This window comes from Dermochelys coriacea, chromosome 1 (assembly GCF_009764565.3).
Source record: "Dermochelys coriacea isolate rDerCor1 chromosome 1, rDerCor1.pri.v4, whole genome shotgun sequence".
NCBI lineage: Eukaryota > Metazoa > Chordata > Testudines > Dermochelyidae > Dermochelys > Dermochelys coriacea.
The window spans coordinates 201,087,925-201,115,102 of record NC_050068.2 but is presented as its reverse complement, the minus strand read 5'-3'; the positions used below and the strand labels follow the sequence as shown (position 1 = coordinate 201,115,102).

The 27,178-nt window shown below is 47.3% G+C and overlaps 2 protein-coding genes across 10 annotated transcripts in view; one reads left to right on the top strand and one right to left on the bottom strand.

Annotated features, from left to right (window-relative positions):
• CCDC191 (coiled-coil domain containing 191) overlaps positions 1-12,911 on the top strand; it is a 37,248-nt gene extending 24,337 nt beyond the window's left edge. For 3 of the 4 annotated variants that reach the window (XM_038385145.2, XM_043511995.1, XM_043512007.1), the window contains 6 exons: positions 5,564-5,646; positions 7,687-7,788; positions 8,941-9,084; positions 10,025-10,177; positions 10,657-10,811; positions 12,202-12,911. In XM_038385145.2, coding sequence (XP_038241073.1) covers positions 5,564-5,646; positions 7,687-7,788; positions 8,941-9,084; positions 10,025-10,177; positions 10,657-10,811; positions 12,202-12,334 — 770 coding nt within the window. In that variant the 3' untranslated portion in view covers positions 12,335-12,911. Of the gene's footprint in view, positions 1-5,560; positions 5,647-7,686; positions 7,789-8,940; positions 9,085-10,024; positions 10,178-10,656; positions 10,812-12,201 lie in introns of all 4 variants that reach the window. The other variant, XM_043511997.1, reaches the window with a different exon arrangement.
• Positions 1,052-27,178, bottom strand: ZDHHC23 (zinc finger DHHC-type palmitoyltransferase 23). Of its 6 annotated transcripts, none has more exons than XM_038385279.2 (5): positions 26,653-27,161; positions 25,011-25,721; positions 24,021-24,188; positions 4,056-4,188; positions 1,052-2,772 (listed from the first exon to the last, which is right to left on the bottom strand). In XM_038385279.2, the coding sequence occupies exons 1-4, from the start codon at positions 26,757-26,759 to the stop codon at positions 4,077-4,079; spliced, it is 1,098 nt and encodes a 365-aa protein (XP_038241207.1). In that variant the 5' UTR covers positions 26,760-27,161; the 3' UTR covers positions 1,052-2,772; positions 4,056-4,076. The 6 variants fall into 6 exon arrangements, 5 of the variants coding, with proteins under 5 accessions (XP_038241207.1, XP_038241216.1, XP_038241235.1 ...); XR_006280388.1 differs by lacking the exons at positions 1,052-2,772; positions 4,056-4,188 and adding exons at positions 9,618-9,639; positions 18,963-21,478 and having other exon boundaries at positions 26,653-27,160; XM_038385288.2 differs by lacking the exon at positions 4,056-4,188 and having other exon boundaries at positions 26,653-27,160.

The window sequence follows — 27,178 nt, the reverse complement described above, 5'->3', positions numbered from 1 at the left end:
TACACATCTGGTCTCATGGGATTTATTGTTACTGCCTCAGACCATTGGCCCTCTGGGCCAGTGTCCTGCCTCCAGCTGTGACTAGGATCAGATGCTTCAAAGGAAGGAAAAACCCCACATAATTGATTCAGCAAGTTGTGAATGGGGGGGGGGGGTTTGTCCTTCCTGACCCCAACAGAAAATCAGCTGAAGACCTGAAGCATGAGACTGGATTCCTCTAATTATCTCACCAACATAGATACTAGTATGAACATAGTGAGGGCAAAGCAGAGGTGTGGGTGTGGGGGATGCAGGAAAGGAAGGGGCTGTCATCTCTCCATGGCATGGAAGGGAGAAATGTGGGACATTTGTATGTTGTCCTATTTACTCAGTGAGCTATTCAGGGCAGGGATATGTCTTATCCATGTTCTGTAAAGTGAAGTGCTGGTAAGCGCTATTTATAGCTCAGTCAATATGCACTATGCTTTACGGAACCCAGATAAGGCAGGTCCCTCCCTCCCTTTTAGTCACAGACTAAAAGCACAAGAAAAACATACCTGCACTGTCGAATGCTGGCTTCTCTGTGAAGTGTGGGTGCTGATGCTGCCCCGAGGGGGGGCCTGGGCAGCTTTGCTTGTGGGTCCCAGTCTCTTGCTGCAGCACTTTGAGCCTCTCCCTCTTTGTAGGTTGGAGATGCTTGTCATTGTGAAATTTTATTTCATTATTATTTTATTATTCTAGCAAAGTGTTACAGTTGAGCTTTGGTATTGGCTCTACCTCCCCATCCCCCAGCCTGACCCCAAGGGCCTGGGACATGAAAGAAAGACAGTAATAGAACTATGATGCCATCCCCAGTGTGTTATTGAGACAGCCCTTTTGAATTGCAGCTCCCCTATGGGGTTGCTACATTTTGACTGTTCTGTTTCCCCACTCCACTATTTGTGCCTGTCTTTTCAGCCACCCAACTTCCACCAGAATTGAATCCTTGTTCTTCCTTTTACAACTAGTTTTCTGGTTCCATTCAAGGCAACGGAGTCCATAGAATCACACGCAGTAGGGCCAGGAAACAACCTCAGGCCAATACTTGAATATTTATCAAAAAAAAAAAATCAATATTAACCAAGATGCTTTGCAATTATTAAAAAGAGGCAAACTGATACAGAATAGAAGATCCACTAAGTGAGAAAGTTCAAGACAGGAAGGGAGACAGACAGGAAAAGAACTGTATGAAAGAGAGAAAACTACATGAGAAAGGGAGAGAAAAATATTGATAGAGACTTATGGACAATAGGTCATCATGTCTGAAGCCTGCTTAATGACTATGGGTGGGATCTGCAAATGTGCCCTGGAATACAAGTCCCATTGATTTTGATTATGCTCCTACCTCACTTAGGTACTATTAAAAATCCCACCCAAAGGCCATTTGTGCTAAAGCCTGTTCTCAGCTGTTCCTGAATCTCTGCACTGGTGGAACTGCCCCTGCTAGTTTATTCCAATAACCAGTCCCTCTCACTGTTAATATATTTCCCTAGTGTCTCAGCTCTGTGTTTCCCTCTTTGGCTTTGGCCATTGCTACTGATCCTACCACCATGTGAAGCTGTGAATAATTCCTGTTCACTCTTTATTCTATTCCCTGGCAGAAATGTATCAACACTTATCAAGTCCCCTCAGCCCATGGGTCCTTTCTATGCTATGTTGCATAGAGTTAACACCTCGGTCATTACCCATGTCTCTTACTTTCTCTCAAGCTGTCTCATTTCAGCCAGTATTGGGGCTGTACTAACTGGGGAGGGGCCTGAACCAAATTCACAGATCAAAGGACTCCCAAACTCTGGGGAGGTTTGGAATCTGAACCAGGATCTGGACCAGAATTTCAGAGCTGTTCACCCTCACCCCCCAATCCCTGTAGTAGATCCAACCAAACCCAGGATTGACACTGTGGCATTTGAAATCTGGATCTGAATTTAGCACCTCAGTCCCATCTCTATTGTTTATTATGGATACATCAGTCAGCGAGATCTCAGGGATACCAGGGAGCCTCTTCTTTCTCTTCCTCACTCCCACAGAGAGAGTGAACCCAGGACAGCTGGGGAGTGGGCAGCCATCCCTACTAACTCCTGCTAAGTACAGTCCAGTGACTCATTGCACTTATCTATTGGAAGACGAGATGCTTTGCTGATGGTTCCCACTGCCCTGCTTTGTTGTTATCACTGTATCAACTAGAGGTGTGGCTGAACCAAAACCCTAGATCCCAGCACATGCCCTTCCCCCATGTCTTTGAAGGGATCAAAATCCAGATCCATTTGACTTGGGCCCATCTCTAACAGCCTGGCTGGGAAAGCCCTAGCAGAACTGGGGAAGCAATTTCTTTACTGTGATAAAAAGACTGAACTGCCTGTGGTTGTTGACTGCACCTGTCACTGCCTCACTCTGACATTGAGGGGCAAAGACTAGCTCTGACAGAACATACAGGAGAGAGGAGGTTATCAGCAAAGTGACACCTTGATGATGATTTCACCCTCTCTGCTGACCAATGAGAATGCAGCATTTCAACGGATCTCACAAAAGCCATGTGAGAAGCAGTGGCATCTCAATAACTGTACCCATACCCCAAGAGTCAGAACAACATGAAGAGCTGCATCCGGAAGTCCTTGTGAGTAAGCCAAGGAAGCTGCTTGCATGAGTAAGGTCTCCAAGACTGAACCAGTGGATTTTACCTCTCTCACCAGTCAATCTGTCCAGGTCTCTTGGAGATCCCATTGCAGCTCCCCTTCAATCAGCTGCATTGCACATCTGCACCCAAACAGAAGAATCAGGGGAAAAAAAGTTCTCCATGGGACTGTTCTTAAAGTCTGACTGATGTGTACTGCTACTTTTTATGGGTAAGGGAGGTAACAATCCCAGCTGTTGTAGGCTGGCTGTTAAGGGTTGCAACAAGAGCTGCCTCCTAAGCATCCCCTTGTGGCAGCTCTGTGGCACTCTGCCTCAGTTTCCCCTCCTGGACTCCTGTCACAAGTGTAATAAGAACAGCCCATCTTGGGGGTCTGGTTTATTAACAAAGTTCAGAATAATTCAAACCATGCTTAAGGTCCCAAAAATAATTGAAGCAGCCACTCCGAGGCTTTTCCTACCCAGGCCTCTGTCTTCCTTGTCCAATTCTCTGGCTCCAAGAAGTCATCAGGCAAACCCTTCTACTGCTCTCCTGGTTTCTCACGGTCCCTACAAGAGCCTAGCTGCTCTCAGCAGCCAGGCCACTGATGAAGTTTCTCCCCTTAACTACCTCTAGGTCACTTCTCTATCCAGGCCTCTCCCTCATTTATCCAAGAGGCCTTGATTGAATCACATGACCCACCAGTCACATGTTCCAACCTGAGGAGTTCAGTCGGCCATGTCACAGGTGGGGCTGAGACCAGTGCTTAATTTGTAATGAAAGAGGTGCTGGGGCTCAAGCAATTTTTTTAACATTCATAACTGATGCAGCAAGCCCAGAGGTGCCAGGGCTATGAACTGCCAAGCCCAGAGGTGCTGAGGCTCAGCCCTGGCAAGTCCTGGCACAAATTAAGCACAGGCTGAGACCCATCTCCTTTTAAAGTGCCAGCCACGCTGTGAAAAGGATGTTTTATGTGGATAGCCTGAGAATAGAAGAGTAAAACCTAGGGACCATGCCTGATTGACTCTGCATTGTCATGCTGGCAACTCTCCCTGTCTCTGCTCCCTGCCTTGTAAGTCTGTTTTCAGTTACCACAAGGAGAGTGAATCTATACAGTCCCATCCTTGGACACTTTGTCTTCTTGTACTTAGGATAAAACTCATCGCTTTTGAGGAGTTTAGAGCAAAGGCCTCTCCTATCATGCCCATAACCCAGCTTTCTCCACTCAATAAGAGATGCCCATCTTATAGCCTTGGGTAGGAGCTTTGCTATGAAGCATGCATCAGGCTGACATTTGCTGAGAGGCCTTTTTAGCTTATGCCCTCTCTCTTAGTTCTCGCTGTTTTAACTCTAGCACTATGCAGTAAGCTGTGACTTTGAACAGTAGAGGTCAAAAGTCAACCCAATCACTCTGCCATGGACTAACCTCTGGTCTCAAATGATTTCTTCATGTGAACCCCAAGGTTTTTGTGATCTTTGTGATACAGGATCTGATGGCTGGAAGCTGACCATCTAGGCATGGTTTATTTCCAATGTGAGGTGTCTTCTGCTGGCAGAGGCTTCAGTGGACAAGCACATCCATTCAGTAAAAAAAAATTGCAAAGACATGAGGCCTTCTGGGGGATTGAGTCTTCGTTTGTGTTACCCCAGGTGTGGGTCATTTTTGCTGATGAGCTACATGAGACTGTTGTGGATGCTGGAATAATTTATAACCATGTTGAATGATTCCCCAAGCACTGCAAGGAAGCATTGCTTAGCTTCTCAAACAAAATCAGTGTGAATGCTCTGCTACACCTAAACTGGCCATTTCCGGGGATGGAGAAGGGTGGCTTGTAGAATGTCCTGCACCATTATACTGAACCTACTATCTGCTCCATATCCTTAGCACAATGGTTCTCAAACCCTTTTTTCCACAGACCACTTGAAAATTGCTGAGGGTCTTGGCGCACCACTTAATAATCTTTCCAAATGTTGTTTGTACCATTAGCTAACTATTGTAAAGCGCGTTGGACAAAAGCTCTCTATAAAAAAAACCCTTAATAATAATTAATGTCTTTTTTTTCTACAAATAAAAGCATACAACTCATATTTTAATATCAGTAGTTTTACCTTTCTAATGTGATGGATGTGCTCTCTCTCCCACGCTGCAGCAGCCCCCGAGCTGGGGCTGGGAAGGAGGGCCGTCTCTCCCTGGCAGCCGCAGCCCTGGAGCTGGGGAAAGTTGCCTCTTTCTCTGGCCACTGCAGCCCTGCATGTCACAAATTCACCCCCAGCCCCTCTTCTCACCCCACTGTCCCCTCCCTATTCCCCCCAAGGCCACCACCTCATCTTACATGTGCGTCTTCTCCAGGGTCCCGACACCTCATTAGTGGAGCCACGCCTGCGTGGCTCCAGTAATGAGGAGGGTGGCCCTTCATTGTTGTGTGTGCGGCCTCCCAGGCACACACCGTAGTGGGAACTATCCATGGAACACCTGAATGGAGCTCGGACCACAGTTTGAGAACCTCTGCCTTAGCATATCCTGATCACATATAGAGCTTATTAAGGCCATCATGTGTCTCATAGGGATGGGAAAGAGGAAAGGAACAGATTCTCTGCATTTACCTCCTCTTAAAGGTCCTGTGTTACAGAAACTCCGGACGTGGCTCCTATCCGAGCCCATCAATGTTGCTCTGAGAGGTGGCCACAGGGGGTCAGTCATAACCAATGTCAAGCACTCCCATAACCAGTGTAACCTCTTCCCACAAGTCCTCCACTGCACTGCCAGACTGAAGAGCTGGCGGGACCCGAGCTCCTCAACACTGACCGTGCCAAGTCAAGCTCGAATGTGAGTTTGGAGACAGAACTGCACATTCGTCCTGTTCCCAAACTGCTACCATGGCCTTGTAGCTCATATATACTAATCCTCATGTCCCCTTGGTTCTAATTCTCTAGCCATGGAAGAGAGAGCAATTCACCGAGCAGAACGGAGGAGGGAACTGGAAGAGGCCAAGAGAAAAAGAGAGGAGGAGAAACTGGTAAGTAAAGCCGAGAGCTAATCTGAGACACCCCGGCTGAGAGAGTGGCTGTGAAAGGAAGCCCCTCACAGTCAAGTGCTGGGAAAAGCACCTCCTCCTTCATTTACATGATGAACTTGAGCCCATTGGTAAGTGTCTGATAGACACCCCAAAAATGGATAAACAAACCCTATCACAACAGGACATCCCCACCCACACAGCCTGGTGAGTGATTGACCTCCCTGCTGGAGTGCTGAAGTCGCTCATTTTTCCCCACTTCTGCCCCTCTTCCAAGCTCCTCCCTCATGCCTACTATCCTTCCAACCAGGGAGGATGGGGTGGGATTCTCTTCAGAGCCTATCAATTCCAGTACTGAATGGGTCACCATTGAGTGATGTGAAATACTAGACTCTCTGCTTCTCTTGCTCCTGGATGAACATGCTGCATCTTCAGCACTTCTAGAAATAAGAAATCTCTTACGCATCTGGGGGGAGTCCCTGAAAATCCTAAGCTCATTCAAAAAGTGTCACCATCTCTTCACCTGCCAAACTGTCTCTCCCTCCACAAGGTCCTTAAACCTAAGGAAAGTGGTTGGACTTCTGATTTTTGCTATCATAGACAGGGCTCAGATCGGATTTTTTTCCCTGCTCCACCCACTCATGTGCAGCACTGCACATCCAGCCAGGTGTGTGGTTTTTTTCTACCTTCCTCTGTAACATCAGGAGGACACAGAGCTTGATGAACCTTTGATCTGATCCAGTACAGCAAATCCTACAGTTCTTTATTTAGTAGTAAATGTCTGCCAGCAAATAAGGATGATTTACCATGTATGTGTGTGTCTGTGTAATTAATGTGATTAGCCCCATCTACCCCATGGAAAGTATTTTCCAGGATCTCCAACCTGTATAGGCTCAGGTAGCACTTTCAAACAAATGCCTGGAAGGTTAGAGGCAGGAAGGGAGTTGTTTAGATGTGAATTACCTTATTATAGGAGAAATAAATCCTGAAAGTGAGAAGATCAGATAATTCACATGAAATCCTGAGCCCAGCTGCTTTCAGACAGAGCAGCATCTCACCAAGGACCTAAGTTAGGTGGAATGGAAGGAGGCCAAGCCAGTCTTCATGGTTCTTCTATCACAGGGGCTCTTGTGGATTATAGTCTGTGCTGGAATTTGTCATAGATGTTCCTTTGACAGAGTGGCCCTCTTAAATGGAACCAACTGTTACCATAACGCTGAGGTTGTGATGTTATCTGCACTGAAATCAGGAAGTTCAGAATAAGGATCCTCCAGAAAATGATGTTTTGCCTCCTGTGGGATGGAAGTGGGTTGAAGAGGCTTAACCAAACCGTAGAGAAGGTTTCAATTGGCGGGCAGGCCAGGATCCAGATTTCACTTTGGTTTTACTGTGTACACTTGGGTACACAAATTGGTTTCACTGTGTACCCAAATAGGTTTGCCCATCTGTGACTGACACGCCTTTGAGGGGTTTTTAGTTCTTTGATGTGTGTGCTGAAGGTGACAGCATTGTTGAATTGAAAGTGATTGTGCTACAGAAGGTGTTGGTATGTGGGAAGTTTGTGACAGGAGAGGGTGAATGCTTGGAGAATGGTGCTGTGCTGGGTGTGAATGTTGCCTCAGTGAAACAACTTCCTTGATTTTTAGTGTCCGTGGCACATCAGGGAAATACAGTTGAGCCACCATAAAACTAACTTCATGATGGTTTTGTGTGGAAGTAAAAGTAGAACAGCCCAGATCATAGAGGTAGCCTGTGGAACTCAGGGCTGAGTGAGAAACTGGGAGTGGATAACCTTCAATAATATGTAAAGTTATTCAGGCCCAGAGAAGGGTTGTCAAATGCAATGCTTCAGGCTGTATAGCGATCACTTGCAGGAAGCAGTGTCCTTCCCCACCCTAATGTACATCATTGCACAACAGTTGAAGGTCATTGCTAGAGGCAGGATGCTCACCTCTCTGGTCTTTGGTCTGAATGTCCTTTGTTCCTGTGAATGTTCAAATGTGGTGAATCTGGTTTTATTCCAGCCATGTCCTTCTTTCCAAGGTGCAGCTGAAGGCCGAAGAGGAAGAGCGTCAGAGGAAGGAGGCTGCTGAAAAAGAGGCCCAGCTGGAGAAGAGGAGGGAAGAGAGGAGACAGCGGAAATTGGTGCGCAGAACACTGTATGTCTCTGCCCCACATCCACAATGGTAGAGAGCAAAAGCCATTACCCTCTGGCAACTGTTCAGTGGCCAGAATGAAAAGAGTTGGTATCTCAGTTACTGTACCGGTGTCCACAGAATAAAACCCACTATCACTCTTGGATGCTCCCATATTGGCAGTTTCAACAGAAGCTGAGGTTTGAATGGACTGTGGACGCTGCATTCACTGTCCAGTTGATGGTCCCTGCAGATGCTTTGTCAGGTTTGAGGTGCATCAGTGAGGCTGTGTGGGTGAAGCCTGCACTGTGGCTGGCTGTGCTGTACCCACACCTCGTTCTGAGTTGCTCCTTTCATTCATGTCCCTATACCCTACTGCACCAGTAACAAATATGTCACTTCAGCTAAATAAGCCCTAGAAAGAGTTCCATAGTGTGGCAGCTTCCTGCCAAAGAATGGGACTATCTCCTCTGGTACACCAGCAGTTTCTGCCAGGCAGGAACTGCCATCTCAAGGCTATTGCTTGGGAATGAGCTATGGCAATAGCCCAAGCAGCAAGATGCTTTTAAATCCCAGAAATATGCTTCCTTTCTCCCGTTCAGTAACCTAAATACTGCTGTAGCACTTCAGCGTAGACACGGCCTACACCGACAGGAGAGGTTCTTCCATCAGTGTAGATAAACAACCTCCCCAAGAGGCTGTAGCTAGGTTGATGGAAGAATTCTTTCATTGACATAGCTCTAACTACACAGCGGGTTTGGTCGGTATAGATGCGTCTTAGGAGTGTGAATTTTTCACACCCCTGTGAGACCGAGCCATACCAATGTATACACGTGCTAGATTCTTCATTCCTTTGACATACAAGTTGGGGGTGACTTTCTCGAATACTGTGGTCATTCTTCCAAAATGGTTTCAAGCCTTCATGATTTCTTGAAGGAGACTGTTCCCCTTGCTTCACACAGCCATGGTTGGCTCATTCCAGTAGCAGCTGATGTGTTTGTATGTGTCAGAGATGTTTGGCCACCTTGTGGTAGTAGCTACACAAGCTGCAGATTCCTATTTCTGGCCAGGTCAGGATCCCCATCTACTCCCTGTCTGTGGTTATGTGCCTTACCATCCATTTCACCCCAGATGAGTTAAACTGTTGGTCTTTGAATTGCAGAAAGAACTGGAGAAGCAGAGAAGGCTGGAGAAAGAGCGGCAGCTCCTGTCAAAAGCCAGAGACCATTATGAGAAGGTCCTGCTGAGAAAGCAGGGGCTGGAGCCCTGGAAGAGGCTGAGGGAGCAAGCCAAGGAAAACATGGTGGTAAAGTGCCTATTGAGGGAAGAGAAAGGAAGGAAGCAGCAGTCAAATGGGGTTGTGGGGGAGAAATAGGTAATGGACTCTGAAGGCAGAAGGAGATGGAAAAAACTATTGACTGACTGAGTCCCTCCCCCTGCAAGAGCAGGGCATTGCATCCTTCCTTAATAGAGGATGTTTCCAATATTAAATTCACACAGCAGTGGATCCTCAAAGGTATTTAGGTATCTAACACCAATTAATTTCAAGTACCTAAATACCTGTGAGGGTCTGGGCCTTAGTGCTTTGGAAAATTTGGCCCTAGGACGATTTCATTTGAAAGGAGAAGAGCAAAAGGAGACGTGATAGTTGTATATGAAATAAAGAAGGACAGACAAAACCTCAACTGGATGCTCCCATGTCCCTGTGTACAAGAACAAAATGGCACACAGTGAAATAAAGACAGCAAATTCAAAGCTGATGAAAGCAAATCATTTCTAATTAGCCTGCAGTTACCTGCGATACTCCCGTGATTTGAGGCTGATAGTGTGGTAAGAATCAGTGTTTGTGGCACCTTAGAGACTGATGAAGTGATGAAGTGAGCTGTAGCTCACGAAAGCTTATGCTCAAATAAATTTGTTAGTCTCTAAGGTGCCACAAGTCCTCCTTTTCCTTTTTAAGAATCAGTGTGACATTCTGCCTGAGTAAGGAGGACATCTGCAGTTATACAAAGATAAAAATGACTCGCAGTCATGAGGGGCTTTCAGTCCTCAGTCCACAAGTTGATCAGCCACTTGGTCAGAGACATAGTCAAGCCAGCGTAGAGTGTGGAACAGTTGGGTATGGTGTGTCATGGGACCTTATACATTAAAGCAGAGGTAGTTTTGCAGTGGCGTTTCCCTGGCTGCAGTCCTACAACATATTTATTTAGGTAACTGGCCCTTTTTTCTACCTCCTAACTGCTCAGGTGGCACAAAAGCACCACTGCTCGGGATTGCAAAGAAAGTGCCTGCTGGCCTGGCTCTGGCACATCCAGGAGAGCCTCGCTGAGAAGATGGCTCAAGCTGAGGAATTCTTGTCCTGCATGTTACTCAGAAGGGGCTTCAGGAGCTGGTTAAAGGTGAGCCCAGACCAAAGGGGTGGGGATGTTACTAACCCAACCAACTGTTCTCACACTCCGAACCCAACTTCAGGGCCTACTGCATGCACCCATGGGCTCCAGGTGAGCCTTGCATCACATGGTCATTGCATGCTGCCTGCTATGTCACACTGACCTCCCTTTCACGTCACTTGCCTCCTCAACCCCTTTCTCCCTTCTCCCCTATCTGCATCACCCCTTGCCTTACTCCACTCTACCCCCTTCCTCCCCTTATCACTCCCCCTTCCTATTGCTCGTCTTCTCACCCCTTCAATCACAGCCTCCTCTTTGCTCCCTTCAGTCATTACCCCTTTACTCCACTGCCTGTTGCTCCTCCCGCCTCTCTTTCTCATTCCCATGCCTATTACCTTCACTAGAGGTTTCTTTGATACTCTTCTGTGGTTGTTTAGTGAGGAGGCCAGGAGAACAAGCTTACTTCTTTCCCTCTGTCATTTCTCCAGTACAAGGATTATCTCTCTGCTCTGGAAGAGAGAGCTAGCAGGCTCTATGCAGCCTCTCTCAAGAAGAAGTTGTTCTGGGCATGGTTTGACCTACTCAACGAGGAGAAGAATGCATTATGGGAAAAGCAGAAGATCGCAGCTGAGCACAGTGATAGGTAAACGTATTCCCCTAGTGAGAGTTGTTCTTACTTGGCATGTACCTACCTTATGGGACATTTTTGAGTGTCTGGCCTTTCCCCTTCAACCCACCATATTTAGACAATACCCCGCTGTCACTTACTGTGAAAGGCGGCTCTTGCTTGTGATATTCTGGTCTCATAATACGCACGGGGCTGACAATGGGTGCAGAACATCTGAAGAAAGATGGCTCCATGCAGATTGAAAAAGGGAGTTTGGTCCTTAATCTTTTCAGCAATTCTGAATTCCCTGGAGGAGGGGCAGGGAGAAGATGATGAACAGTTGAGACTTTCGGAGTCAGTCAGTGGATCTGGCCACACAGCTCCTGTTAAAAAGCCAGCTTAGAAAAACTTTTACGTACAGTGATAGTGAGTCAAGTGATTGTATGGGAATAACATTGCAGGGCTTCCAGAGCTGCTGTTCTTGGTGACCTTGCAGATTGAATGGGCTCAGTTTATGAATCCAAAGCTGATTAGCTGCAAACGGCACTTGGGATCTGAGAATCCAGGTGGTTCTTTCTGCCTCTTACCCGATTCTGCAGTTTTGTCAGTCCCAAGCTGACAATTTTGTTGACGATGAATGAAGCTGAATAGATTCCAATTTACTCTCCCATAGCTGTGCTGTAGTGCATGTTTAACAGGACATTTCTTACAGTCAGTACAGTGAAAAGTTAAGTCTCAAAGACACTGCAGGAAGCAGAGACGTCAAATCTCATTCCCATGGGTTCGGTGCAGACAAGCTCCATCACTGGCTCATGGGAAGAGTCAATGAAATCAATGTGTTTTTTGGTTTTAGTTTGCAAGTTTACTCACACTCCTGCATAGTTTAACGCTGAACCTGATTGACAGGGCTAAGATTGGAATGGTGCCTGGTTATTGGTGACAGGCACAGTGAACTGGAGGAGTAGAGGAGAATCCAGAGAGACTGGAAGTGAAGTGACTGGGCCTGCAAGCTGTTGAATTGCACTGAATGAGGCTGCTCTTCTCTCTCATTCCTTCCATGAGGTAGCCTCCCCTGAAGAAGCCGCCTTCACTTCCTTTTTCTCAAGGACCCTCATTAGCCTTTATATAACACCTTTCATCTTCAGAGCATTCAGCAAACACTGACTAATGAATCCTTCCAGTGAAAGGAGTGAGATCTGGAGGGAAGGCAAGATAGAAGGGCACAGTGTTAGTATTCTGGGATGATTCACATCTGTAATTAAACTGCCTGCACTGGATAGTTTTAACCTGTCACTGCCCTGACTGTAGCAATAGAGGGGATGAATCCTGGGGGTCTCTGGCTGCTTTAGAATAGAGCGGAGGCTTTTAATGGCCGTGTGTATGGCTCTGTCCATTCATCTGTCCTTTCCCTCTCCCTTTTTTAAAGGAGAATAACACTGACCATGTTCAGGGCCTGGAGGCAGTACCCAGCACTGATGAAGGAGGAAAGAGAAAAAGAGGCAAGGAGAGAGCAGCTACGCAAGAGAGTAGCCGAAATTCTCCCCGACTTCCAAAGATGACAGGAAGGACTCTGGGCAACACTCCCTCCTTGATGAGCAGAGTGGACCTAAGTGGAAGGCTTCAGCTAGTGATGTGAGCTCACCCCTGTGAATGACAGGAGCTCTTCCTGGTTTGGTGCAGTGGGGGCCAAAGGAGGTGTTCTAGGGCCCATGGCCACTTGTGTTTCAAGTGCCACTTTTACCGTTCAGTCTAACCTGAGGATGACAGTGGAAACTGGACTGTTGGTGTCACTCTTTAGCCACCAGGCTGCTTTTCCACAGTGGGAACACGCCAGAGCAACACCCCGTCAGACAGGCAGTGAGCTGGGCTAGAACACGAGAATCAAGGCAGGATAAATTCCAGGCCAGATGCACTTTGCTTCCAAACCTCCCAGGGATTTTTGCTGCCTTTAGCATAGGGCTGTCCAATTGAAACACTGAACTTCCTCCCTGAGGGACAGGAAGTGCAGAACCGAAACGTATCTTTTTGCACTGGAGCAGAGCCCGGGATGCCTTTCTGTTGTCAGTACTCTCGCCTTGTGGTTTGAAACAATGTGGCTGTATCTGCAAATAAAGCAGTGGACGTGTTGTTCCTTGACTGTAGCAAAGCTTTTGACATGGTCTCCCAGAGTATTCTTGCCAGCAAGTTAAAGAAGTGTGGGCTGGATGAATGGACTATAAGGTGGATAGAAAGCTGGCTAGATTGTCAGGCTCAACGGGTAGTGATCAATGGCTCCATGTCTAGTTGGCAGCCAGTATCAAGTGGAGTGCCCCAAGGATCGGTCCTCGGGCCAGTTTTGTTCAATATCTTAATTAATGATCTGGAGCATGGTGTGGATTGCACCCTCAGCAAGTTTGCAGATGACACTAAACTGGGAGGAGAGGTAGATACGCTGGAGGGTAGGGATAGGATACAGAGGGCCCTAGATAAATTAGAGGATTGGACCAAAAGAAATCTGAGGAGGTTCCATAAGGACAAGTGCAAAAATTGGATATTAGGAAAAACGTTTCCACTAGGAGGGTGGTGAAACGCTGGAATGCATTACCAAGGAAGGTGATGGAATCTCCTTCCTTAGAAGTTTTTAAGGTCAGGCTTGACAAAGCCCTAGCTGGGATGATTTAGTTGGGGATTGGTCCTGCTTTGAACAGGGGGTTGGACTAGATGACCTCCTGAGGTCCCTTCCAACTGTGATATTCTATGAAATGAATGGAGTCCTTTTACCCTCAAAAATAGCTGCATCGTTGAACAACCCATGTCCTGCTGAGCTTTACACAAAACCCTGACCCCATAAGGAACTGTTCCTAAACTGTTGTATTGGGGGAGGAGAGGGAGGCTAACCTTTAGAAGCAGGTGTTTTGCCATCGAGTTAGCTAACAGAATTTGAAACACAAACATAGCACTTTGTGTACACACTTGAACATCGTTAAAACCATTATTTGGATGGGGATCGACCCTAGCAGCAAGTCTAACTTATAGCACAACCTGCTAACTCAAGAGTATAGGCATGGAACTATCTACTCATGGTGCTGAGTGGTGTTTCAAATCATAGCAACTAGCTCCATTTTTAAAAAAGTCCCCTTTTTCCTAGTCTGTTCCTAGTGCTGCTACATCCTTTGTTTGTAACCACACATAGGCCTTGTCTAGACTAGGATTTAAAGATGTATTGTTAGTTAGATCAAGCTACCTACCATGATCAGATAACTTCTAAAACTCTAGTCCAGAACAAGGCAAGCTGAACTTTAGCATAAGCCAAAGTGGTGGTGTTGAAGCCTGGGCTCCCCACAGGTTAATTTAACTCTACTAGTTTAGCATGTGCTGAAGTACAATTTGCCTTGTCTCGATTAGAGGTTTAGAAAGTGTTTGCAAAGTGAGCTGTAGCTCACAAAAGCTTATGCTCTAATAAATTTGTTAGTCTCTAAGGTGCCACAAGTACTCCTTTTCTTTTTACTAGCTAACATGAGGTACCATCACCCCAGTCAAGATTAGGCCTTAACTTGTTAGTGTTGCAGCTGAGTTAAGAAATAGTGCTCTAGCCTACACATGGGGATTTGGTTAGTACAGTTGTTTAAAAAAATCTCATGTCTATATTAGATAGTTGTGATTGCTATGCCTGCTGAGATCCGCTAGGGCATTCTTCCTAACAGTCCCCAGCTCTGAACACCTGAGCAATGGACATAAGCATTTGGAGACTGGAATTTGCTTCTCTCACTGGTGTAACAAAGCTGGAAACAAGGGCTCCTCTCTTCTCAGGCTTTTGCCTACTTGGGTGCGAGGATTGGATGGAGAGCAGGGTGAGTTACAAAGCACACCCTGTACCATGACAGCCAGACAGGTTCTCAGTTCTATCCTAACAAGACTATCTTTCCCTAATTTTCCCTCCCACAGCCTACTTCTCAAATGCTAAGGAACGCAAGGCATGCCTGTTGCCCAAATCTTGGTTACAGACCTGACTGCTGTCAAGTCATGTGGGCACTTATCTTGGGGTGGAAAGGAGTTGAAGGTGTGTGGATGGAGGACAGGTGAGTGTGGTGGGAGATCAGCTAGAAGCATTAAGGTCAGATTGTGTGAGAGAACAGCAGCTGGAAGGGTGCTGGGGAGATTGCTTGTGTAGGTGGGGGAGAGGGTGGGCACTGCAGAAGGGATAAGATCTCCTTTGGAGAAAGATCAGCAGACAGGGAACATGGGCAGAGGGGAAGAGCGGAGGACAAACCTAGCCAGCTTCAATTCTTCAGTGCAATTTAGACTCCCCTCCACTCATTGGTACGTTCCTGACTAATGTGTGATGATAGAACAGTAGCAGTAGTATCTGCCTCTTGGTGCACACTGGCCCCGCTGAAATCTCACCAGTGGTCTCTATATATTAGGATGCATTAGAGCCGGCCCTTCCGTTCTCAGGTTACCGGCCTCCTTTTTATAGAGAGAACATTTTAATCCTTCCTCATCCTCCTGTATTCGTGCACCAGTCAGGAAGCTGTCATGTGGGAATGGTATGTTCTCCTGCTGCCCCCTTTAAGGCTGGATTCTTGGTATAGGTAAAATTGCAGTTAGTGAGATGACAAGGGCAGGGTCACATCGGGTTTCTCATCAAGATAGAGCTGCAGGCAGCTGGTGACAGGACAGTTCAGGGCTTTTCTAGGGACAGCTGTGGGAACATAGGAATTGCCATACTGGAGCAGGCCATCATCCACTGCTATCCTGTCTCTGGCATTGGCAAAGGAAGATTCTGGAATAACCTTGCCCTGGGGGAAGGTTCTTCTGAACCAACCCCTCTTATGGCTTGAAACAGATGGGTTCAATTTTTGGATGCTAGATTTGTGTCACCTTGGGTTTGAGCTAGGCATGCACAGCTCACTAACTTCTAACTAACATAACTTAGCTTAACTAACTAAGTTAACATAACATAGCTTACTAACTTCAGTTAGTTTTTGCTCATCACTATCTCTGAAAATAATGCATCTTAGATAGAGCACACAAAACATGAAGTACCTCACACCCATGGCCATGCATGATAGATGGGCCCTAGACGCTCTTCAGCATTCTCATCCTCCTTTTTCTTCCTGCTAGTTTAGCAGACCCACTCATACTCTCGCAGACTTCCTAGTTTGGAGGATTCTAGCAGAGACCATGTCACTGGGAGGTGCTTAGCTTTTTGTCAGATGCCTGTGAAGGCCTGGACTGCTGCAGTTATGTCCCTCACAGTCTAGGATTTAACAGTTCAGATAGATGCAGTTTCTCATGAATTTAGTGCTAGCGAAGGGGTTAGAAATACAGCTCTTGGGACTAATGTCCACAGGGATGAAACTTTACCATAACACCAGTTTTCTTCTGGATCAGACCTTGCCCCCTGCTGATTTCAGCTAAACAGTTAGCTGAAATAATCGCACGCAGAGCAGCCAGAGGCCAGGCTCTTTCTGATAAGGCTATTGGTAGATTGTACAGGGCACCTGTAAAACATTTTGAGTGGATGTTACGGTTTTCCAAATTTAAGATTTATCCCATCAAACGCTTACCACCGAGCGGGTGAGGTGTAAGAGGTTTTGGCATAATGAGAAAATAGATTCAGCCTCAGCTGGTGACTGTTTTAGAGTTTGCCTCCAGCTTTCAAACTTGAATTAATGCAGAATTTAAATGGTCAAAACCAATGTCCTCGAGGTTATGAGGAAACACTTGGGGAAGTTCAATCCTTTTCCCTCTGAGACTAGGAATGACTAGGCAATACCAGATGTGATGATGGTGTCGTGCTATGGCTGTTTACTCACTGGGAATTGGGCCATCTCCCCTCAACATCCAAATTCATTTCACAGCCACTAGGATGGTGGTAGGTTTCAGTCACTACTGACCTGGCTGGATTTGAATAGAAATGCAAGTCTCTGTAACCCAGTATGATTGGCTGGAAGCATTCAGTTAATCTGCACTGTAACATACTATAAATTAACCAAGACCACTCTAGAGATAGGTTTTATTTATTTGAACTCATAACTACACCCCTCTGAAAACACCGGGATGTTACAAAGTGGCCACCCAACACAATCCTTTTAATAAAACTCACACAACAGCATTTCATATTTAGGGTTCCTCCTGTAATTTAGGAAAAATGAATCAGGTTAGAAGCAGTTCTTCTTTCAGACACTAATTTTTCATTTTATCATTAAAACCATTTCCCTAATGATGTAAACTCTTGGGAAGTCAGATTCTTGATTTCAGGAAGGATCTCAGCTTGTCCCTTGCAGGGTTTTCACTTCACAAACATCCTTGCAGTGGAAGAAAATCCTAGGGAGCAGATGCCTCCATTGAAAACATAGTAGAGATAGTAGATCCATAATCAAACACACATCCTGCTCTAATGAGGAAATATGCATTTATACAAAGAAGGAAGTCATAGAGCATGTGATTATTAAGACACTAGGCAGAATTCATTTGTCTAGAGAAGAAATTTTACAGCACATGATTTTTTTAAGACACTTGAAGCAGTCTATTTTGAAAGGAAAAGCACCATTACAGCATTGGAGTCTGAAATATGATTGGAATCTGACATTTCTTGGTCAGCAGTGACTTCAGTCATTTGGGTAAAGATGAAAGTCAAGAAATGGTCTTCAAAAAAGTCACTCGTCTACCAGAACACAAATGCAAAATTGAGAAGAGGCAGTTACGGCAGAATGCCAAGTTATCGCTAGTACCATGCATCTAACTGCAACAGCTTTCACTAAATTCACCAACCAGGACACTAGTATCTGTGCAATTTTAGTAGTATTATGACAGTCCTACCCCTTTAAAATTCTTCCTGGTGTGTAAAGTGAATCCAACTCAATAGCACTGAAAGTCTCTTAAGAAGGATGCTGCCAAAAAGGGATAAATCTTTTTACATTTCAAAATGTTGAGGCAGAAAACCAGGAAAAACAATTTAAAAATTTGCTAGAGTCCCCAGACTTTTACCAGCTCTAGACACTCCTATTCTGCAGCTCAGGAGAGCCTTTAAAAGGCCAGAATGGTAATGATTTTGTGATTGTTATGAGTATGCATGACAATTTACGGACAAGTGACTGCTCCCTGCCCCAAGGAGCTTAGATTTAAGCACCTGTTGGACCCAGCTGGGTGCCCAACCTGCAGCCCATCTGTCAAATACAGTGTGCTCCCCATCTATCATATTATTCATGTGGCTATCCCTCACCAGCCTGCCTTGCTTTATTGCACGAACTGCATCTCTATCTCTTTTTCACAACCCCAAGATTCTCTCTTTATGTCCACTACTGTGGTGGATTTTAACATTTGGCTGCAAGTCATCCTTAGTCCAATGACACAAGGTTAAAACAAAGAATGTGAGATAATCCACCCTCAATAGAAATGAAAAGGGGGGCATTGCCCTTCTTGGACTTTCTGCTGCACTGTGGGTACTCAAAGGAAGTTCCAAACCCCAAAACAGAGTAAATCTGAAGCTCTTACCATGAAAAGGACAGAACCCGATATTAGTGTTTATATCACTATAGTGCCTAGGAGCCCCAGTCATAGACCAGAACCCCATTGTGCTAGGCACTGTATAAACAGAGCAAAAAGTCAACATTGTGCTTTCCCTCTCCAAAGACATTCATGAGGTAATCCTCTCTCAGGACGGCTAGGACTGTAAACAAGAAGGTGGCCATTTAAGACAGTGCATTTGCCACCAGAGTGCATTCTATGGCCACTTAGAACTTCCCATGCAGTAGGAATAGAATTCAGATCCTCTTGCAGCAAAAACAGGCCTCTAACCACTTGAAGCTGTTTGGGCCTGACACACAGTTGAGCAACTCCAATTCCACCCACTCGATGGCACTGGTAAACACACTAGTTCAGAGTTTTATTCCCACTTCACAGAGGGGTTAACAAGCATGGAGAGGTTAGGTGACTTGCCCAAGGTCCTAGCTCCTAGTTCTGTGCTCTACACCACATGCCCTCTAGTGGCTTTTTTCTGCCCAGAAGGCAACATTATCTCAACCTTTCCAAGTTCCCAACAGAGGTTTGTGAGAGATCACTGTATGAGGCAGAACTCTTCCATCTAGGCTCCCCACGGCCCCACTAAATGTATTTCTGCTACAGACACATTTGCAGTTAAGTAGCATTAAGGCAAGCTCTTGATGTGAGCATAACTCCAGTCCCAAGAGAAGTGAGATCAACATCATCATGCCAGTGGACAAGCATTGTGATCCATATGACTTTTCTCATTGAAATGGGGATAATAAAGGGCCAGAGGTCTCCACATCTCTTGATTTTCTTCTTTCCTTCCCTCTGACTGGAAACAGAGGTTTCTCCCTTTTAAAGTGATCACAAAAAGGGGACTGCACAAGTCAGCAGCTCTTTCCATGTGGCTGGGCTCCAAGCACAGCAGTTCCTAAGGCTCATTAATTATGCTATAGGACACAGAAGTTGCATATACCACTTTAGCAAGCAACAGAACAGTGCAAAGAGGGGCATATTGACTTGAACTTGGGCATTGTATCATGAGTGGTGATGGTGAAAGGTTCCAGACCAGCAGATTGGGGGCTGAATGTACAGTAAGACAGGGAGGGGAAGCTTGCCTTCTTGCTCTTTCCTCCCCCACCCCACACACACTCTTTGGTAATATACTATCAACCCTACCCTAAAGAGATGACCTCTAAGCAAGGAGAGGGGAGTTCAAGTCTCCAATCAGTCCTTGGTCGGTCTGCCACCAAGGGGACTACTCACTGATTGTTGTTTTTGTGGAGTAGACGCATATTAATAATTAGAGTGAGATTCCTCCCATCTCTGCCTGTGCATCTCAGTCTGGATCTACAATACTCCAGTGCTTTCTGAGCCCAGGGTTTATCTAGCCAGGCATATCAAATTACAGTGGTGTTTACAACGTGCACAAACAGGGCTTGATATAAGATCTGCCAAATGACATCCCTTGTGATTTCAGCTAAATGTGGAGCCCAGGTAGATGTGGTTGAGAGGCAGGTGTACTTAGTCCTCACGGGCCTCTAGCAACGCCGCCGTAACCCCCGCCAACCATTTCACTTGAGAAACACGGTGGGGGAGGTAATATTTTTCATTGGATCAACTTCTGTTGGTGAAAGAGACAAGGTTTTGAGCTTACACAGAGCTCTTCTTCAGATCACACGAGCCTGAAAGCCTCTCTCTCTCTTATCAAAGAGAAGATGGTCCAATAAAAGATATTACCCAGCTCATCTTGTCTCTCTAATATCCTGACTATAAAACATTGCAACCAACATTTTCATTTAGCAGTCTTCTGTGAGGCCCAACAAACCCTCCTCTCATCCCCAGATCTCCGAGTTAAATCTTGCCTTTCCAGTTCCTTTGAGAAACAGATCTATTGGGGGTAGAGCACATTCTCAATGATAGGGGGACAGGGATCTGGGCAACTGTACGCCATCTCCCAGGAGTACTATTATTCCTTTCTCATCACAGGGAAGGGGGAATCACAAGCCAATAGCAGCAGCAGACAAGGGTCTATTTACTTCCCACCTGGGCCACTGCCCCAGAATAAGTAACAGCTACTTGGGAACTTACAGCTTTCTTATTGAAAAATATTTACCAGCTAGCAATTGCTAATGGAACAAAAATATTTCAAGGGAGTCAAGCTCTTGGATCAACTCAGAGAAGCAGAGGGAAGAAATCACTGGCACAGGAGGGATCAGTCCTCCCCTCACACACAGATGGAATAGCCCCTTTGGGGGCGGCTAAGAGAGGACTGGACCTCAAACAGCCCTATAGATGTACTGCTCACAAAGGCACTTAAGAGAAGCACTAACAGCTGATGCAGCTTTATGGATAGGATGAAATGGAAGATTGAAAAATATGCCCACAAGAGAGAAGAGAAGTCCTAGTTGGTTCTTAAAGCTACCACAAGACAAAGCCCCTTTTAAATATCTTCCCCTTGGTCCATTATGATTGCGATCCTGTCTCTTGGAATGGCTTGCTCTTAGTACACATTATAGTTCGCTTCATCAGCACAAGGCATCACATCATTTGTGAAATGCTGCAAGTGGGTAAGTGAGGAGAGTCTGTCCTGAACCCTGCAGTGCCCAGCTGAGGCCTGAAGCCTGGCATTTGATTATCTTGGCTCTGAAATCCAGACATGGAGCATCCATGTTCTCAAAGTCTTGTGCTGTTAATCTTCCTGAACTGTGCATAATTTCTTTGTGTGGAGGCAGGTGGGGGAGGAGTGTGATTTCGTCTCTCCCGGTTGGTGCATATGGCTTAATTCATTCTGCACCCTACTTTTGGCCTCTGGTGTACGAGAGCCATCTGTCCTTAATGCCTCTTCAGACACCGACGATGAGATGGGCATAGCCTCCAAGTCCGTAGGGAATGGCAGTGGGATCCCTGTGGAAGGAGCCATTCACCTCCACAGAATGTCACTGCAATCAGTGGGAAAGGGATTTCACACAATGTCTTCAGCAGAGTGCTGAGGAGTGGGTGACCCCAGGGTCAAGAACTGGCCCCAGTTGTACAGGAAGCCCTGATTATACTTGCCCGTGTCTACCACAATCCCGCCCAGAAGCCTGCGCCCGGTGTCCTCCCGCAGAGCCAGCCGAGCTTCCCTTTCGGTCACGTTGTAGCTGATGTTCAATAGCTGGATGAGGAGGATGTAGCCCATCCCGGCCGTTACAATGGCACAGTACCACACACACGTGAATGACAGAGCAGAGCTGGCAGTGGGGAAAGAGATGGGAAGGAAGCCATTTAATGTGGGCACAGCTGCTTTAATCTGTAGCTTCAGAGATTTAGAGAGAGATTTCCCCTGGTAACAGATCTCCCTTCTGTCCCTTTCCATATGTGCTACAACAGCCCCTTTCATCAGATGATCCCAAAGGGTTTTACAGACATTAAAGCCCCACAACATCGCTAATAATGATGCTTAGCACTTACACAGCCATATACATTTCCAATAATAAAATAATAATACCCAGCTCTTATACAGCACTTTTCACCAATAGAATGCAACGTATTTTACAAAAGTCAGTATCATCCTCCTTTTACAGGTGGGGAAACTGAAGCCCAGATTGGGAACTAATAATAATAAAACTAAGCTCTTATCTAGTGCTTTTCATCAGTAGAACTCAAAGTGCTTTACACAGGAGGGCAGTATCAATATGCCCATTGTACAGGTGGGGAAACTGAGGTCACCACCAGAGCCAGGATTTGAACCCAGGCCTCCTGAGTCTCAGTCCAGTGTTCTAGCCTCTATTTCAGCACTTTATAAACGTTAATGTTTTTGTCACCATGCCTGGGAGAGAGGCAAGCACTAAACCCTTTTTATAGCTGGACAAACCCATGCACAGAGATGTGAAGTGAAGTGACACGCTCAGAGTCACACCAGCAAATCTTTGGTGAAGCTGGGTAAAGGAGGTCTGACTCACATTCTTCTGCCCTAACCACTAGATCACACTGTTTACAAACTCTAAGGGGAGCTCAGCTTACACAGTCACAGAAGGTAGCAGCTGCAGTCTGGGACCCACCAGCCCTCATTTCCTGTCTGTTCATTGAATCTAGCCACTCAAATGCTCTAGTCACTAACAGCCTGGTCCACTCTCCCACACCAGTTGCATGGGAGTAGAAGGGGGTGATCTTTCAGGACATCTTATAAAAAGTGCTAGACTATGAAGGCCAAACTCTGCATGGCGGCAACCACTTGATGTCCTGACTGACACCTACCTTGGACTGGTTAAGTCTCTGCTGCAGTCACAAACCCAACCTCTCCATTGCCCTCCCACCTCCTCTCCTACAACTCAACCTCTTTCCTTCCCTACATCACTGCCACTCCCCAGCTATACACCATCCAGTAACTCCCAAAACTCTTGGACCTGGCATTTCATCTCCCAACCTCCCTGATCACTTGCTTGTATATTGAATTCCTTCTCCCCACTCCCGATCTTGTCTATTTAGAGTAGGGGTGGGCAATTTTTTTTGGCCCGAGGGCCACATCTGGGTAGGGAAATTGCATACAGGGCCATGAACATAGGGCTGGGGCAGGGGGTTAGGGTGCGGTGTGCAGGTAGGAGCTCAGGGCAAGGGGTTGGGGTGCAGGAGGGGGCTCAGGGCAGTGGGTTGGGGTGCAGGAAGGGTTCAGGCTCCAGCCTGGCACGTCGCTTACCTTAAGCAGTTCCGTGGTGGCAGCAGCGCGCAGCGGGGCTAAGGCAGGCTCCCTGCGGCCCCCGGGGGAGGGGAGGGCAGGGCAGAGGGCTCCATGCGCTGCCCTCACCTGCGGGTAACTCCCACGAAGCTCCCATTGGCCACAGTTCCCCATTCCCAGCCAATGGGGGCTGGGGCCCGCAGGCGAGGGCAGTGCTTGGAGCCCTTTCCCCCCCCACTCCCTCAGGAATGTGGTGCCAGCCACTTCTGGGGGTGGCGCTGGGCCAGGGCAGCCAGGAGCCTGCCTTAGCCCCGCGGCTCCACTGGAGTGGCAATCCCGTGGGCCGGATCCAGCCTGCAGGCCATATTTTGCCCACCCCTGATTTAGACTGTAACCTCTTCAAAGCAATGGCTGTCAGCTACTGTGTAAGCTGTACAGGATGTAGTCCAAAGGGGACCCCATCCCAATAGGGGCTTCTAGGCGCTACTGGATAATAAAATAAATAAATACTGGAACTATAGGACAACACAGAAGCAGCTGAATGGAAGGAGGATCTGTGGAGCTGATGAAGGGATGGCAGGATGCAGCCAGGCAACATGAGAGCTCCTGAGCACTGGAGAGGCAGTGGAAGGGAGCAGGTGAGGATCTTTGGAGGGAGCCAGAGACTAAGAAAGGAAGTCTGGGGACTCAGACAGCAGGGATTGGTGGAGGGAGTCAGATGAAGAAGCAACAGCTTGGAAGACTCATACACTGAGGATGAGGTAAAAGGACAGAGACGGAGGCACAAGTAGGATGGTCTTGTGTTTAAGGCACAGCAGTGGGACATAGGAGAACTGAGTTCCAGTCCTGGCTCTGCCACTGACTTTCTATGGGACCTTGAGAAACTAACTCTGTGCCTACAGCATCCCTTGCTGTAAAATGGGGACAGCACTTCTCAGTCTCCCAGGAGTTGTGAGGATAAATTCATTGTTTGTCAGGCACGACACAGGCCATAGGAGATGGACTGGGGCCTCTGGAAATGGAAGCAAGTAACAAGTGGGAACTGAGCTACATGATCTGACCTCTGAGGAAGGACCCATGTCCCCACCCCTTGCCCTGTCCCTGAGAAGATTTCTCACCTGTAGTCTGCATAGATCCCTGGGCAGTAGAACAGCGCTATGAACATATTTTGGCCCCTACAGATGGTGTCCAGGGTCAGTGTAATTCCATAAACGGAGGTGAGCAGGAAGAGTGATAGCACAAGGATAAAGGCTCGGTGGTTCCGCTCCCCTACACAGCTGTTAATCCTCCAAAGGAAAGAACATTTTATAAAACATTTTTCTTTACTTTAAAAAAAAAAAAAAAAGTGTCTCTCTCCCTTGACTGGCAGAGAATTTGGTTTTAAGGTGTGTCTGTATAATACACTCACCAGAGTGCATATAAATCCACTCAAGGGCACAGGCTAGTAATTTAGGCCAATAATTAAGGAAATGTAAAACAGCATATTCAGATCCTGCCAGTGTCAATAAAGCTCTGGGAGAGCCTCCCACATCCTGTCAATTGCCTGCTGGAAGGCTCTTAGCCTTTCCTAAAAGCCTAAGAAAGGTGATGTCTCCTTGCTTGATATATCCGCACACCACCATCCCTGAGATCTTGGGCTGCATTTACACAGGCAATTTTAGGGACTCTCCCCTTGCTGCTGTAACACCAGTGCAGCTCCAGTGGTGGAAACAATTGCAGGAGCGCTAGTGTGTCACAAAATTTATACCTGCTCAGAGCATGTTTAAACATCATGGCGGTAAAAAAAACCTGACACCTGTCTTACATCACTAGTACTCCACTCAGTGGAACTGTACTGGTTCTAGAGTCACAGTGGGAAATTTCCCTAAAACCGTCATTGCAGACAGGCTAGGACCCAGAGACCAAAAACTGGTCTTTGAAACATAGATCTCCTACACCAGAGTTGGCTAGTTATCAGGTCACCCTACTTAGGGCAAATGACCGCTCTCTGTACCAAGATGAAAGGCACCAAATCCAAGGGGCAGCCCTATTTGACTGCTAGCATCTGGATCAAAGAGCAACAACTTCTTTAACCTTAAACAACAACCTCAGAAGTCCGTGGCACCTACCAGACACAGTGATGGTCCAGTCTCCTTACACATATGCCACACAACCGGCAATGTCCAGCCCGAGGTGGCCTCATCAGCTGACATTTGGTGCACCAGTCCTCCTTTGCTCTGTCTAGTGCCTCGGCCAACGTTCTGGAATAGCCCTTGGCATCATCGTTCTTAGCATGACAGCTGGCAATGCCAGACACAGCTGCTCCATGAAGCCCATTGGAACTCCCCAGGATTTTCCTGTTTGGCAAGTCATTGCTGCCTTGGCATGGTGAGTTGTCATTGCTCATTTGGCTGGCAAGGTAGCCAGGGTCTCTCTTGGCTTGAGACAGGGCCACAAGCATGAGAATTAGCCCACAGGTGAGAATAACCACCTGAGTGTGCCCCACATGGCCTCGGGGAACCACTTCCCGGAGGAACACATAATACATGTACCCCAGAGAGAACAGCCCCAGGCTCAAAAAGAAGAGAGTCCGTCCCTTCCTTCTGTGTGTGAGGTAGTAGTACCACAGCACCACCACAGGAAGAGATGTCAGGATAACAAGTGTCAACAGGAAGTGCAGAGCCGCTACGTGGAGGAAGACTGGCAGCAGGACGAGTGGTGGGAGCAGGCTGATATTGATCTTTATGGCCCCCTTAAGCCAGGGGATGCGGAAGTGATCCAAGATGGTGTCTGCAATTCTCTCTAAAGTCCCCGGGGGCAAAGATCTACACGTCAGCCACCTGTTAGGGAAAAGCACAGATTTTGCTCACATACATGAGACAGTTCTGTGCTGTCTACTCCCCTCTTAGTTCAGTCTCTCCTTACAATCTATCAGAACCCACAAGATTCAATCACTTCACATCAATCACATTGACTCACTCCCCATTTCTTTAGCCTCTTCCTGTTCTATGCCCATCTGATGTAACCTGTAATCTTTCTGGGACAGGAGCTGTGCCTTTTTAAAGAAATCTCTAAAGACCAATGCAAGGTTATTCTATTAATATTAGGCCTTTTCCCTCTCTAACTTCTGTGATTCCATCTACCCACTTCAACAAAATCCCTCTCTGATTCAGAAACCAGCTGAATAGCAGCTGTGAAACTGACAAGAATCAGGTCTGGGTGTTCACAGATCTCTGGCTCTGGAGCAGTCCACACTGTGGGGCTTACCCTAATGCTGCAGACCCTGGAAGTCCTGGGTCTCTAGCAGCCTTGCATGCGAGCTGGCAGGAAACCAGGCAGGCAGGAATCCTGCTTGTGGTTCAGTGAAAGTTCTTTGAACCCAGTAAGTTTCCACAAAACAGTTTGGGTTTAACAAACAAGAATTTTCTGATGAAATCCCGGTTTGCTGTGGAATTCCCAACCAGCTCCATTGCCCCAGCCTTTATCCCAACCGGGCAGAAGGCTTTTGACATTCCCCAAATGCCCATCATTCCCTTGTCAATTGGCACTTGACACAGACAGCCACTCCTATCTGACAGGGAGATGCTTAAAAGTACCAAATGGAGCAGCTATGGGCAGACTGGGTTTCCAAAGCTGAGCCTGACCACACAGTGCCCCTTTCTAAAGAAGCTGGTTAAAGAGTGGGGGGGGGGGGGACACTCAAGATACCACGGTAATGAGCGTGGCACGAGCCCCCCTATGTAAAGGCAGATTAGAGATTAGGCTCTTTACCTTTCACAGCCCTCATCGAGGTCCTCGCAGTCACAGCAACAGGCCACCACATGGTTCTTCTCCCCCCTCCGGTCAATGTACTCGCAGCAGCAGAGCGGCTCCTCCATCTCAGACCCTTCGGCCTTCTTCCTCCTTTTCCCAGGTTTCCTGCTGCCGACTCCTCAGGCAACCGTGGCTCCCGCTTGCCCTGGCCAGCGTGAGATGGAGACTCCTGCCGGGGTGCGGCGGGGAAGGGCCCAGGGACCCTGCTGGGGTCCTGCAGAAGCGAGTAGCCGGCCAACTCGCACACACACGCCAGGCGGGAGTTGAAAGGGGGGGCTGCGGGGGGGGCTTCAGGGGCAACTCCTCTGCTCCCCGGCTTAGACCAGCAGCCCCGGGCCCTCACTGCTCTAGCCCGGGCCAGCCCGTCCGAGGGAGAACGGGGGAGGGGGGTCCCAGCCGCCCCCTGAGCCCACCCAGCTGCTCAGCCCGTCCACCCCCGGCCCCGCACACCCACCAGCCCTGCTCCACCCGAGCCCCCGCTCCT

What these genes read in the sequence shown, in the direction of transcription:
- ZDHHC23 (XM_038385263.2), bottom strand. Translation starts at nt 26,759, where the DNA reads ATGGAGGAGCCGCTCTGCTGCTGCGAGTACATTGACCGGAGGGGGGAG. An exon ending in CTCGATGAGGGCTGTGAAAG is followed by an intron (nt 25,722 to 26,652) that starts GTAAAGAGCCTA and finishes TTTCCCTAACAG; the next exon opens with GTGGCTGACGTGTAGATCTT. An exon ending in GGGATCTATGCAGACTACAG is followed by an intron (nt 21,479 to 24,020) that starts GTGAGAAATCTT and finishes CCCCACTGCCAG; the next exon opens with CTCTGCTCTGTCATTCACGT.